The sequence below is a fragment of the Dunckerocampus dactyliophorus genome, chromosome 1 (assembly GCF_027744805.1).
Source record: "Dunckerocampus dactyliophorus isolate RoL2022-P2 chromosome 1, RoL_Ddac_1.1, whole genome shotgun sequence".
Taxonomy (NCBI): domain Eukaryota; kingdom Metazoa; phylum Chordata; class Actinopteri; order Syngnathiformes; family Syngnathidae; genus Dunckerocampus; species Dunckerocampus dactyliophorus.
The window spans coordinates 16957257-16973097 of record NC_072819.1 but is presented as its reverse complement, the minus strand read 5'-3'; the positions used below and the strand labels follow the sequence as shown (position 1 = coordinate 16973097).

The window sequence follows — 15841 nt, the reverse complement described above, 5'->3', positions numbered from 1 at the left end:
TTCAAAAGCGTAATACATTTGCATCACAAAAATGCCTCCTCGAAAAAATCAGACCTCACAGTCGCTCGGCGTTACTTCCTCTCCCGTCGTATCTCTGCACGTCCATTGTTGTGTACACTGTGTGCACAATTATTTGGCAAGTCTGTATTTTGACCAATTCAATGCATATTTTCCAACCCCAAGCTGAATAAACTTGAATGCCTATAGCACAATTGTATGTGTGAATGCTTTCAGCACACAATCAAAAGTGAAAATTGCCTAATAATTGTGCATGCAGTCTATGTGTTCTACCACTGCATCTGCGCATGTAAACACTGTGGAACAAATTAATGACTCTAACCAGGGTTCCACTGTATGTACAGTCTCTCACAAAAGTGAGTACAGCCCTCACATTTCAGTGAGCATTTTACTATATCTTGTCATGGGACAATACTATAGAAAGTAAACTTGGATATACTTTAGAGTAGTCAGTGTACAGCTTGTAAAGCCATGTGCATTTACTGGGAATGAGTCAACACACAGCCGTTATTGTCTAAACAGTTTGCAACATTAGTGAGTTCACCTCACAGTGAACATGTCCAAAGTGGCAATATTTAGTGTGAGCACCATTGTTAACTAGCTCTGCAGTACTTTAATTTATTTCTGGCGGCACACCACAAATTAATTTTGACCGCGACATGTTGATTTGGGGGTACTTATTAGAAATTCTCCATATTTATGCAAATACTTTTATTAATTATTATTATTAATTACATTTGATTTGACACCTACTATGAGCAAGTATATTGGCTGCTGTTTTTTATCTTAATTTTCTTTTTATATGCATGTAAGATGGAGACATTGACTTTATTTAACTAAAGTAATGGGCTGTGTGTCCACAGTTAAAGTTGATGAGTCCATCTGATGACTTTAACTGGAACCCCAGCGTGGTCAGTAATTCCAGACACCAGATTTACAATTTAATACTCAACATGACCTGTTAGCCCTTCTCATAAACACCTTACATTGGGACTTGTGCGGGGGCGCAGGGGTTGGGTCCATAAAAATGACTTGCATCATGGTCAATTATGCAATTAAAAGATAATGTCATCCTCCATCCCTGCCACATTTAGAATGCAGCCCTGTTGGAAACACTGCACACCTTCACCTACCTCAGCAAGGCACATCTTGGAAGTCTTTTTGGGCATCATGTTGGAAAACAAGGGATGGGATCATGCCCTGCTTCACAATGTCACAGTACATGTTGGTATTCATGTTTCCCTCCATAAACCACAGCCCTCCCCCAGTGCTGGCACCACTAATGCAGCCTCAGACCGTGACGCAACAACCGCCATGTTTGATGAGTCATTTTCAGTGGATAGTAAATGTGTACTTCTACACAAGCTGTACACTGACTACTCTAAAGTATATCCAAGTTTGCTTTGTATAGTATTATCCCTTGATGAGATAAATTATAATAGAATGCAGAAATGCATGGTGTGTCCTCATTATTGTTAGATATTGTAATCAGATACTTGACAGGGCGACAATTGCTTTCAGCACAACAGAATGTGAGAAATGACTGTTATTTCCCACTACTTGTCCCGCCAATGTGGAATTTACCCTTCCACAAGGGGAAAAATACTTGGCGTCCTCCCCCATTCTGGTGCCGTTTATGCAGAATAGTGATACTGAAAGACTTTTGCTGGCAGAGTGAAAGGAGTGAGACATAGTACGGTAGTCTGCTTCTTGAGTACTGTTGAGGTCCTTTGAGAAAGGCACAATTGTGCAAAGCGAAATTACGGCAGTGTAAAATAAATTTTCCCCTGTTGGATGAATAAAAGTGAGTGCATGCAGCCATGTGGAGGTTTTACACACCTCTGTGTTCTATATTTAATGCTATTTTGTAATATCCCCAAATAATATATTTCAATGTTTGATGATGGATGTGATCTCTTCTTACTTCCATCAGGTTTTCAACTTCTCCGTGGGAGTGAGAGTGGAGCAGCACAAGCAGCCTTTAGGCAGAGCAGAGCAGGACATGACCAAACTGTGCAACCATCGCAGGAAAGTGGTGGCAATGGCCGCCCTGTGTCGCAGTATGCAGGCGTCACAGCTGCCCTTTGCCCACCTTCAACAGCCAGGTGAGGCCATTATCACCACAGTGCAAGCACTCTTCATGTGCATACAGTTCATACAGTTACTTAGCATTGTTTATACATAACCATACAAATACATCAACACACATAAATATGAACGATTCAAAGGGTCCTCTTCTCAAGCTGATCTTCAGGCAAAACTTCCACATTAAAAGAAGTGTATTGTTTTTATTTGTAATCATTTTAAGCCACAATTAATGGTGACTAAACAACAAAAACAGCAAGTGGTCGTCAGAATGGCAGATGCATTTAAGCCCAAAATGTGTCATAACCTGGCCAAATTTGGAGTTAAAGTCGATTTCCATTTTTTGACAAGGCGTCTCCTGATTGGAAATTACAGAGAGAGTATACTTCAAGACGATGTTTTGGAGATGTTAAGGACCGATATTTACCATTTTCATTGTTTTTGTTAGATTTTGTATATTGAACTTCCATCCATCCATCCTTTTTCTATACTGCTTCTCCTCTTTAGGGAACTTTGTTTGTCAAAATGTAAAAATGATTTTAATCTTGGTACAGTCATACATTTATATGGTCACTTGGTGCTAGGAAGAATTTGTGGGTAACATAATTAGCTAGTAGGCAACAGAGGAAAATAATGGGTAGTGAAAATTTTGTTTGTTTTTTGTTTGAATTAAGGTTTCAATCATTTTGGAATTATTTATGCCATTTTTCATTTTTAGGAAAAATTTAGTGACTCTCGACTGAATATTCAGTACATACGTTGCAATTATTGACTGCTTATCACTTAAGTTATCAACAAAAATGTAGCAGCTTTCATAACATAAATGTAAATCACTGTAGGTTCAATGTGAAATGTTGAAGTGGATGTGTGGTTTAACCAGAAATTTGCAGGGTTTACATCGGTACATTATTTTAAGTCTGAAATATAGTTGGTATATTTATTATTATTCAGCTGTATGTGTACTGTGTATGTATGTAAGTCATCTTTAAGATTTAATTATTTATTTTTTTAATGGTCTGTGTGAAGTTGGTGATTCATGCCAACATCCAGTGATGGCAAAGAGGGAAATAATCTGTCAGCCTTGTTTTCCAACTGAATATCACCAGCCAAATTATATGCAAGCAGACGGAAAAAAAAACGGCAGTGACTGACACACGAGCTGTGTTGTGAAATGCACCGCATACATAACGAAAGTAGTTTAACATTGAAACGTGCATACTGCAACGTATTGAGAGGGGTGTAATATTTGACCACGATTATGTATAAAATGTAGTATGATAGCCACACAGTCAGAATGTTTGATGCAGCTGTGCAGGTGTACCTAATGTTGTGGCCAGTCAATGCACGTTACTGTTGCCACTGTCTGTATACTGCCAACTGAAAATTAACAAACTTCTTATATTGTAGGTAGCACACCTGTTTTATGATGACTTCATCGAATGAGACAAAAACACATTTTAAGGAAAAAGGCAATCATGCTACACCAGTTGAGTTGCATAAGTGACTGACGCAACACAAGCCTGCACAACGCTGTCTTGTCAAATGCATCGCGTACTTCATGAAACAAGTTTATCAAGTCAGTTTAGATACAAACCGAAATAGGGACGAGCTGAGGAAAACCTAATAAAGGAGAGGTAACGCCACATGAGCCATTTTCAACTTGCCAATTGCACCGTGTACCTGAATGAGGCACTGCTCAGCTGCTCTGTGGTTTCAGCCTGCACAATGTGTCTCTGAAGGGGCGGTTGCTGTGTGTGACGGGCCAATCACAGAGCGTGAAGAGTGAATACATAATGTGGGTTTTCTTTCATCACGATTACGGATAATGACGAGATGTACTCGTTTCATGCTCATATTCGGCAAAAATGCATTATCCGTTATAGACGAATATCCGGCTCATCCGTGGTAAAATGCCATGTTTAGTAAAAACTCATGGTGTCAACAGATCAATAAATTTATATTTTCCATAGAAATGCATCACAATTCATCGTCTAATGGCTCATTTAGCCACCTGACCTGAGAGGATTCAACCTTAATTTTTAATACCCCAAATCATCATAAAGTGTATTTTCTGATATTTTAACGTGTCAATTATTCATTGTTTTTTTCAGAGGTGAGCAGTGGAATGGACAGTTGCAATCCAAAGAGGGCTCTTGGTGAGCGTGACGCAGAGGACCGAGGCCCTTACCATCCCAAATTCCGTCCAGCTCCTGCTCGACCGCAGACTAGCGCCCACCCGAACACCTGCACCAGCCCCACTTCCTCCCACCATTTTATTTATCCATACAATGGTTCCTCACCAGGTCCCCACACAGGCAAAAACTCCCCCCATTCCCTGGATGCTTTGCGAAGGCTTCACCATCATCCTCTCCCTCTAACCGTGCCGTCCGCCTCTTCCTCTTCAACCCGCCCCTTACTCCCCGCTGCCCAAAGGTCACCCCGCACTCCCACCCCTCAAGGTCAAAGAACGCCCAAAACCACCGAGAACCCTGCTTCCCCGCGGCTAAGGCCCCTATCTTCACCTCCTTCATCCTCCCCTAATAGCTTTGTAGTAGGAGGAAGAGTAGCACAGAGTCATGGTCAGCATCCACATGGGGTCACAAGCGGAGGCTCTCCTCTCTCCCCATCGCCCATACTCTCTCCCTCGGTCCATAACATGAATTGTGTGTCCCCACATAAGTGGTCCCACCACCCTTCAGCCTCTTCCTCCCCTGTCTCTGAGCAGGGTGGATGTTCTAGTGCAGCAGCAGAAGGACTGATTGGAAGTAATTTACCACAAAGGAGGAAGTCCTGCTCCTCCTCTCCTAACTCCCCTCTCCTGTCCCGGTCCCCAAATCCCAACCCCAACCTCTCCAAGTTCAAGCTGGAGGACATCTTGGAACAGTTTAAGAACTCTGGCAACAATAGCACTAATAACCACCACCTCTCTCTAAACCCCAACCTACTGACCAACCAAAGCAGTAACAGCCCTCATGCCCCCTCTCTGAAGCCCTCAAAGAGTACAGCAAGTCCTAGCACAGGACCACTAGGTTTTGGCTTGAACTCGGCAGGGCTGCCTGTGGGGCCATTTGTGAACCACCATAGCCATCAGGGCAAGCTGCTGCCGCCGACAACTTCCTTTCCTGCAAGTAGTCTTCTTTCTGCAGCTGCGAAGGCTCAGCTCACCAGCCAGGTGACCCTGAGCCAAGGTCAAACGAGCTTACCCTCATCCCTGGAATTCTTGACAGAAGCGCAGCAAAAACAGTCCACACATGTAACAAACGGCACTTTACAGAACAGCCATCTTCCCTCCTCGACTGCTGCCACGAGGCCTCACTATCCTTCCCTAGCAGCAGCCTCTTCAGTCCTCTTCCCTTCGTCTCACTCCCTGGCTCAGTCCCTGGCTTCTACCTTGCCCCACCTGCCTCCCAAAGTAGAGCGTAATGCATCGCACAGGAAGAGGCAGCGGCGATCTCCTACTGTACTCAGCATGATCAGAGACACCCAGAAGCTGGCCAGTAGGCCACCACGGAAGACCCCGCCAGGCGACTGCGTCCCGGCTACTGCTATGAACCTGTCATCTTCGGCTTTCCCACACTCTTCCTCTACCTCAGATAGTGTCGCATCCGAGCACCATCATCCAACATCCAAGCTGCCGACTCCCAGACAGACGTCGCATCTTTCCCCACCTCCTCCACAAGGACAGGCTGTGGAAGTCACTACAGGCCTGGTGCCTACCAACCTTGCTTTGGCTCCTCCAACTCAGCCCCTTTCTGCTTTCTTACACCTGCTTAGTGTACAGAACGCTCACGCCTCTGCTTCTAATCCTGTCGAGGGGGGTGAACACACTAAGATGCAGAGACTCTCACCCTCTTCTCTTACCCCTCATTTCAGTCTCAACAACCCGCAGCCTCCGTCGCCATGCAGAACCAACAACACTAACACAACACTATTGGCTCAAAAGGCGCTTTCTCCTCCTCGCACCTCCACTCATTTCAGATCAGTGCATTCACATTCTGAGTCTGTGAAATCTAGTTCTCTACAAAGACATTCTCCTACGTCCTCTGTACTGTCGCCGTCAAATTTAGCTTTACATAACAGCAGCCCATCTAGGCGTATGACCCCATTAGACAGGCATCAACCAACTGAGAATCACATTCCCACACTTGACTCACGGGTGCTTTCGCAGGAAGCAATGGCAACTGAGATGATGATCAATAACGGCACGTCCACAGCAGACCTGAGTCCCTCGCAAGGCAGCGGCATTTCTGTGGTGCCGCCCACCTCGCCAAAGCCTCTTGATCTTAGCAACCATGTTCTGGCCCTTCTTGCAGCATCCTCCACTGTGCGCCAGGAGGACAGCAGCTCTTCTGACCATATTACAGATGTAGTGATGTCTTCACAAGAAAATCACCTTGCAGGTGAGTGTAGTTTCCAGGATTTATGCTTAAAAATGTATATTAACTCTGCCAACGAGGTTATGTTTTTGCTGCTGTTTATCTTTTTGTTTGTGTTCAAAATAACTTGAAAAGTTCTCAGTGGATTTGGGTGAAATTTTCAGGAATTGTCGGAAATGGGATATGGAAGAACGGATTAAATTTTGGGCGTGATCCGTATCACAGTCTGGATCCAGGGATTTTTTTTACAGGATTCTAGGACCATTTTCGGCATTTGTACACATAATTCCACAAGAACTTATCAGAGCACTTGGGAAAAAAATACAGGACAAGTTTTAAACAGGTTCTACAGCGCTTATACTGCGGTGCGGCTAATCTATGGCTAAATTCTAATTTCGTGACATCTCCTTTACTTTAGAACAACAGTGTTCCCTCGTTTAACACGGGGGTTAGGTTAAAAAAAAAAAAAACTGTATTAAGTGAAGTCCGTAGAATTTTTTTTTTTTTTCGTTTTTTCATTCATTGTTTTTTTCTTTACAGGATATGTTTTTTTTGTTTACAGGATGTTTTTTGTTTATTATATATGTTTTAAGGTTGTAAAACCCCTCACCACACACTTTATAGACTTTTCTCAGACATAAGAAAATATATATGTTGCGCATACACAGGGCCTTGAAAGCACTGATCACGCCTTGGTCCATGGGCTGAATCAGCGATGTAGTGTTTCCAAAATAAGCCTGTCTCATCCATATTAAAAACTTGTTCAGGCTTATATCCCCCTTCCTCGATGATGGCTTTAAATTAGTTTTATGTATGCCTCTGCTCCGGCATCCACAGATGCGGCCTCTCCGTGGTCTTGTTGCGGACAGTTTTGCATCCTAGTTAACATTTATTGTTGCTGTCTACACCCCAAAAATGAAAGTGAAAAAATGATGCAGCACACTGGTCCATTTTGCTAAAATGTCATTGTAGCAACTCAAAATGATTCTCAGTAGTTTGTGTGGCCCCCACGTGCTTGTACGCATGCCTGACAACGTCGGGGCATGTTCCTAATGAGACTACGGATTGTGTCCTGGGGGATCTCCACCCAGATCTGGACCAGGGCATCACTGTGGTACCTGGACGCATGGAGGAGATTCTAGGAGACAGGTAGTTACTCCAGGAGAGCTGGGCAGGGCCATAGAAGGTCCTTCAACCCTCAGCAGGATTGATATCTGCTCCTTTGTGCAAGGAGGAACAGGATGAGCACTGCCAGAGCCCTACAAAATGACCTCCAGCAGGCCACTGGTGTGAATGTTTCTGACCAAACAATCAGAAACAGGCTCCATGAGGGTGGCCTGAGGGCCGACGTCCTGTAGTGGGCCCTGTGCTCACTGCCCAGCACCGTAGAGCTGGATTGGCATTTGCCATAGACCACCAGAATTGGCAACTACACCACCGGTGCCCTGTGCTCTTCACTGATGAGAGCAAGTTCAACCTGAGCACATGTGACAGACGTGAAAGGGTCTGGAGATGCCGTGGAGAATGTTATGCTACCTGCAACATCATTCAGCATGACCGGTTTGGTGGTGGGTCAGTGATGGTCTAGGGAGGCATATCCCTGGAAGGACGCACAGACCTCTACAGGTTAGATAATGGCACCCTGACTGCTATCAGGTATCGGGATAAAATCCTTGGACCCATTGTCAGAACCTACGCTGGTGCAGTGGGACCTGGGTTCCTCCTGGTCCACGACAATGCCCGACCTCATGTGGCTAGTGTATGCAGGTAGTTCCTGGAGGATGAAGGAATTGATACCATTGACTGGCCCCCACGTTCACCTGACCTAAACCCAATAGAACACCTCTGGGACATTATGTTTAGGTCCATCAGGCGCCGCCTGGTTGCTCCTCAGACTGTCCAGGAGCTCATTGATGCTCTGGTCCAGATCTGGGAGGAGATCCCCCAGGACACCATCCGTAGTCTCATTAGAAGCATGCCCCGATGTTGTCAGGCATGCGTACAAGCACGTGGGTGCCACACAAACTACTGAGAATCATTTTGAGTTGCTACAATGACATTTTAGCAAAATGGACCAGTGTGTATACAGTGGGGCAAAAAAGTATTTAGTCAGCCACCAATTGCGCACATTCTCCCACTTAAAAGATGAGTGAGGTCTCCAATTTTCATCATAGGTATACCTCAACTATGAGAGACAAAATGAGAAAAAAAATCCAGAAAATCACTGTCTGATTTTTAAAGAATTTATTTGCAAATTATGGTGGAAAATAAGTATTTGGTCAATAAGAAAAGTTAATCTCAATACTTGTATATACTGTACACGTTATATCCCCTTTGTTGGCAATGACAGAGGTCAAACGTTTGCTGCAAGTCTTCGCAAGGTTTTCACACACTGTTGCTAGTATTTTTGGCCCATTCCTCCATGCCGATCTCCTCTAGAGCATGTTTTGGGGCGATCGCTTGGCAACACAGACTTTCAACTCCCTCCAAATATTATCTATGGGGTTGAGATCTGGAGACTGGCTACGCCACTCCAGGACCTTCAAATGGTTTTTAGGAAGCCAGTACTTTGTTGTCCGGGCGGTGTGTTTGGGATCATTATCATGCTGACTCTAATAGTGGGACAGGTTGTTTTATGAAAAATAATTATTTCTTAGTCAGGGACTTTTTTTATTTTCTTAAAATTCACTGAAGTTGAAGGTTACATTTTTCTCCAACACAAAAAAAATGTATTACAAGAACAAATCTTAACCAAGGGTGCCAGTAAGTATGGAGGGCGTTTCTTCCTACTCCTTTTTGGACATGTACAACTGTGAATTGTACTATGTGATGTATTCCAATGTAACTTGGAATTAAGAGTTACAAAGTGAGTGATAAGAATATCCATTTACTGATTTTCATTGTATTTCTGTTTATTTAGATCACCCATACACGCGTGATAAAGATGTTGTGATGTTCGGAGTGTCTGTGAACGCATATCGCGGTCTGTCTCGTGACAATTAGGAAGTGTTGTGCAATGAATGGACTTGAGATGTGTTTGTTGGGAGTTGGAGAAACATATATGGTGGTATGGTTGATGTGTTCAGGTCAGAATAAAGTTATAAAAGTGCGTCAGACACCGTGTGACTCAGTGGGGAGCTACACTGTGCCGCCGTCTGTCATCATAATAGAGAGCCGTGGCTTGCCATGATGCGTGTGCGTTTATTACGCAAAAAAGTGTAACGTAATTAATGAAATATATTAGTTACCACCGTTAACGTGCTATTTTCGACAGCCCTAATAAATATAAATATAAAAACCGATACTGATAACTTTCTGCTTCTCAAGATTAATATCGATACCGGAAGTCGACCGGAAGTGCACACCTGGAAGTAAGAAAGGTGGATTAGACAACCATCTGTACCTATAGTTTTCTCCTAACCAAATATGACGTCACTACTGTACAATTAAATTTAACAGGAACAAATATCAAGAACCGTTTTGTTTCTAGAAATGTTTATTTTTTTCAAACAAACAAAAGCTATATAGTTTTGAAGTCCTTATCCAGCCGCTGTGCTGTCAGACCTAGCAAGCTAATAGGGCTAACCTCACATGTCCATAAATTAGTTGTGAAGATTATGTCCCTATTTACATCTATCAGTGTATACAGGAGTGTGGCGATCATTTTGTATTTGGCTGGAAAATATACATATAACATACAAATAGCAGCAGCTCGGAAGTACAAACTGTGGTTGGCTAACTGGTATCTTCAACTATGGTAAATAGCTGGTTGTCCAGTGTGGCTAGCTTTGTGGCTGCTTCTTTACTAGTTCTGGCATCTTGGTAGGCTTTCAAAACAACGTTGTAGTATGCTACGAAGTCCCACACGATCAATGTCAAGAGTATTTACAAGTGAACTCAGGGGAAGTGGGGAGGTGACGACACGATTTTTACACGGTGACATTATTTACATTTAATCTTTTTCTCATTGCGTTGTGCCTTTTTGGTCTTGTCTTGTTTGTGTGCAGCACACCAATAAAAAAAAAATAAGCTGTGGGCTGCAAATCTCCCCCAGCTGCACATTAGACATTCGTGCATTAGTCTCTTTTACACAGACTGTTCTAGTAGACATTTATCTGCCTTTTGTTTATGTATGCTGTTATGCATAAAGGTACTTGCATGGAATGGGGGATGCAAGTTGTCATGCCAATATTCCCATTTTGGAGCAAATGTATCAGATTTGTAACAAGAGCCGGGACGATGCCTGTGTAAATAGTGAATGGCCGGAGAGTCATTCTTTGTGCTCTGTTGTGTTGTAAACAATGCAGTTCAACAGATGTTATAAAAAATTAAAAAAAAAAAAAAAAACGTTTGTGTCTAATTATCTTATTCTGGGATGCCAAGTGGCTCTGTGGAGTAGGACACAGTTGCAGCAATATCCTGCCTTTGCAAGGTTCTGTATAAAAGTCAAAGGCAGCATTGCCTGATGTTCTATAACGTTTCTGCCGCGGCTATTTTTTAGGCTTTCTTGTGTAAAAGAAGCTGTTGATAGAGCTAACAATAAAGTTATTGCCAAAAGCGGTACTTCTCAAAAGTAAGGCTTCTACACGTTTCTTAACCTTCAAAACCGAAGGGTGCGGGGGGATACATTTTGCGCAGTAATGATGCTAAAACAGTCCAATGTAGGTCAGTATGCTGAACTATTTGAACATCTGCATCTTAGCTATCGTGTTATTGATAGCAAAGCAGATAGTTATTGTTATTAATATCTAATAATATATCTTAATACAGTAGTACCTCGCATAACGTAAACCTCCTTTTACGTAAATTCCACTGAACGTAAAGAATTTATGTAAAGTTTTTGCATCGTATTACGTAAGACATTCCATATTGTATTTTATTGTACTTTATTTATCCCACAGCAGGGAAATTCACTTGTTATGGCAGCAAGCAAGATACGCAAGTAAAGAATTAATAGTGACACATGGTTCAAGTGGTGCAGGTGTTGTAGAGCCTGACAGCCGTCGGTATGAAGGACCATATATAACGTAAAGCGTCAAGTCTGTGCAAGTTCAGAAATTCGATTTGAATAGCTCGCGCAACAGAGAGAGAGAAACATTTTCCATGACTAACAGAGTACACTTGGTGACGCCTTCTGACGCTTCACGCTCTCATTGGCTGATTATCGGGGTACCGCCTATGCTCTCATCTCATTGGCTAACTTATCCAACGCGTCCGTGAGTTTGTGTGAGAGACTAGCTTCTCCCTTCCTCATCATAGTCGCCCTTAAAGTAGTTCTCATGCATTGAAAGCTCTTAATTTTATTACTTTTCTTTTCTACTTTTCTTGTGTTAACTTACCGTAAAATTACCGTAATCATGGGCCCTAAACCAAGTGTAAGTGATAAGAAAAAAAGGGAAAAGTTGTCGATAGAAACCAAGCAGGAAATTATCCAGAAAAAGTGAGGCTTCACGCTCTCATTGGCTGATTATCAGGGCACCGCCTACGCTCTCATCTCATTAGCTGATTATCGGAGCACCGCCTACGCTTTCATCTCATTGGCTGATTTTAGGGGCACCGCCTACGCTCTCATCTCATTGGCTGACTTATCCAGCGCGTCCGTGGGTTTGTGTGTGAGACAGGCTTCTCCCTTCCTCATCGTAGTCGCCCTTAAACTATTTGTTTTTGTTTTTCAGTTTTATTCATTTACAGTAATCTTATTTATTACCTTATTTTATATTCGAATGATACTCTACTATGTCTATGCTAACATTATCTTATATTTTCCCACCATATTTGGTGGACTTTGAATATTTTGAAGCGCCGAAGGTGGTGAGTTTGGGAAGATCTTGGAACGGATTAGGCTATTTACATGTATTCGTATAACATAAAAACCCTGTAACATAAATGTTCTCGGAACTGATTATTTACGTTGTAGGGGCGTCTACTGTAATATGTTGTTTGGTTTAGAGGCAGTGTCAATGAGGAAAAGACAGGAGACAGAGCTGGAGGTAGCAGAGATGAAGATGCCGAGGATCAGGAATGAGTACATAAGAGGGACAGCACATGTTAGAGGTTTTGGAGATGAAGTCAGAGAGGCCAGACTGAGATGGTTTGGACATGTCCAGAGGAGAGATGGGGAATATATAGGTAGAAGGATGCTGAGTTTGGAACTGCCAGGCAGGAGGCCTAGAGGAAGACCAAAGAGAAGGTTATGGATGTAGTGAAAGAGGACATGAAGGTAGTTGTTGTGAGAGAAGAGGATGCAGAAGACGGGGTTAGATTGAGGCAATTGATTCGCTGTGGCGACCCCTGAAGGGAAAAGCCGAAAGGAAAACAAGAAGGTCTATTCAATTAGTTATTAATTAGTTCAATTAATTATTAATTATTCAATTAATGTCTATTCAATTATTTTCTGAATATGCCAGTGGCCAAAAAAAAAACCAAAAAATAAAACCACTGTGGGCCAAAAATGTCTCCAGGGCTGCACTTTGCACACCCCTGATATAGGGGTTTTCATGCTGTCTTATACAATAAAGATGTTGTGTGCCTTTTCTTTCCTAGGTTCGGAGGAGACTGGATTTGTGGACTCCAAGACCCTCCCATCAGCAAAACCTTTGGCCTCCACCAGCCCAGAGGCTGTTGTCTCCTCTCAGCTCGGGGAAGACAATCCTCAAACCCCTTCGGCTCTGAGCGACCCAACTGCCGCTTTACCTCTGGCAGAGGCCTTCCCCTTCATGAACCAAGATCAACTGCTCCAGCTGCTGTCTTCCACAGGAGGCCTGCCTTCCATCCTGGATCCTGCAGTCCTGTCTTCGTTACACCTTGAAGGGTTGTGGTTGGGTGGACAAAATGCACAGATACCTCCTTCTGCTGCTGCAGTGCAGACTCTCTCAGAGCAGCAGCCATTATTGTTACAAGCAGAGACACAGCAGCACAGCCAGGATCAGCAGCAGCAGAAGCAGCAGCAGCAGCAGATGAACGGCAATCCTCTCTTTCCTTTGTTGCCCTTGTTAAGTGGCGTGCAAGGGGACTTACCTCTGAATCTATTGGGCCTTCTGAACCCAATCCCATCTCCAGTCTCAACCACAGGACAGGAAGCTGATTTGGGTCTAACAGAGAAACCAAGCCTTCAGGGTCTGCTCATGGCCTCCTTGCTGCTCGGGCAACAGCAGGCGCCTTTGTTACCTCTCTCTGGACTCAGTCAGCTGGGTCAGGTCAGCTTGGAAGTTCCTCTCCAGAACCCGCCGCAGATTCCTGCCACTTTGGAGGGTCTCACGCTAGACAAGACCTCTGGTCTTTTGGATCCAACAGCTCTGCATGGAGCGGGGCTTTTGGAGGTCACCCAGGGCCTTCCCCTCCCTCCTGGATCAGAGGGATCTATTCAAGCGCTGCAGTCTCTGCTCCTTCCTGCTGCTCTTCCTCCTCACCCAACTACCTTCCTGCCTCTTAGCCCCGCCCTCCTTGCAGCTGCTCTGAATGCAGCTGACCTACCCCATACCCATTTAGGTCCTGCACAGCAAACCCAAAATACCCAACCTCAGGTAGGCTCCCCCTTCTCCTTGGGTTATTTATTTCCTTTGAACTAGGGATGTCCTGATTCGATCGTCAGGATTGGGATCGGCTGCCGATCCGCTGTATTTTGAAGATCGGATAATATTGACTTCCGCCACGAGATTGGGCCGATCTGGTTGCCGTATGCTAGGTGCGGTAATGCGCCTCAAAGCTGGTTTCCATTTGACTCCCACCACTCGCAAGAAGAAGAAAACGCAATACCACCAAGCAGACATGCCGACGGTGTACCGTGGTGAAGTTAGTTTCACGTTGGATGTTGGATATTCGACGCCGTTGCCACAGCGGTAGTTTCCCCTCACTGTGCCCGAACTGCTGTGCCATTGTGCAGGTAGCTTGCATGCAGTGGTGGAGCTATGTGGTGGCTCTGGCCACGTTTGGTCACTCTCTGGCCACCCCACTAGCCATCCAGACAATTCAGGTATCAACTTATTGCCACCGCTATATGAGTAATGGTCTCACCCTGGCCACCCTGGCACCAATGCAAAATTTTTGGGTCCGCCACTGCTCGCACGGGATATGCTCCTCTAACCACTGCTTGTTTACACTAGGGACCGTCAATAAAGTACTATTGTGCGAAAGAGTTTGTTAAAAAAAATAAAATTATATATATATATATATATATATATATATATATATATATATATACATACACACTAAGTCCCCTACTAACGAACACAATTGGTTCCAGACGATCGTTCTTAAGTCGAGGAAAAGGTAATATTACCAATTATATAGGTACTACATGTACGTGTATACATATACAGTATATGCGTATGTATATAATGAGTTTGGATGCAGTAGTAATATTAAACGAGGATAATTAATGAAAAAACAATAATAAAAATGATATAATACGTAATGATAAATGTTATTTACCTTTGAAGAGCAGTGGTCGAGCATACATCGTTGCTGGTAGTGGTGGAGCAGGAGGAGGAATTATTGAAGAAAGGACAAACCTTCGTCGTCGTTAGACTCCTCTTTGTAATGATAGTGGATGCCATTGGTACAGAAGTCTTCACATGTTCCATAATTCGAACCTTGCCTTTGTAAATTGTTCCTATGGTTGAGCGATTCACTCCATAAGCACGCGCTACATTAGCCATTTTCTCGCCACCGTCCAACTTCCAGATGATGGCCACCTTCGTTTCCATAGAAATTGCTTGACGTTTCCTGCCGCTACTACTAGCACTTGCACTCGATTTATCAGCCATGATAACGGATAACAAACGTCTCTGTAAAGTATCGAATGGGGTACAAGCGGCGTGCGCCGAGATGTTATCAGCGACAAGTGCAGACGAACTGAGAAAGATCGCGCAAGAGGGATGCTGCTACCCACCATTCGTAGCGGCGGAATGGCGTGCAATAAAAAAAAATAACGCCTTTGTATTTCGAAAAAATTTGAATGACAAAATATGGCAATTTTTGAAAAAAATCATGAAAAAAATAGACCAGTCGTCTTATGTTTGTATCTACGAGTGTTCGCACGTCGGATGTTTGTTAGTAGGGTATATATATATATATATATATATCATTGTAAATCACACCACAAATTGCTCTATAATCATGTCAAATGATTAGTCCTACCCTGAAAGTATTTTGCATGGCCATTTTTTCGAATTTTATCTTTTACTGGATTAGTGACCTGACTTAGAGTTTTGTTACAAAAGCCAAACAATATTGTTGGTCATGCTGTGTAACAAAGAAGTGAATTCAGCATTACTGTGTATGCATTATTTTGAATGCGTTGAAGATATATTTTCATAACCACATTCAATTCCACAAATTCATGTTTATAACAAAGCTTATTC

General features: G+C 43.3%; 1 protein-coding gene across 3 annotated transcripts in view; it reads left to right on the top strand.

Moving 5' to 3' along the window:
* mbd6 (methyl-CpG binding domain protein 6) overlaps positions 1-15841 on the top strand; it is a 36468-nt gene that overhangs the window by 4349 nt on the left and 16278 nt on the right. For all 3 annotated transcript variants that reach the window (XM_054779251.1, XM_054779261.1, XM_054779244.1), the window contains exons 5-7: positions 1952-2123; positions 4215-6503; positions 13023-14002. In XM_054779251.1, coding sequence (XP_054635226.1) covers positions 1952-2123; positions 4215-6503; positions 13023-14002 — 3441 coding nt within the window. The remainder of the gene's footprint in view (positions 1-1951; positions 2124-4214; positions 6504-13022; positions 14003-15841) is intronic.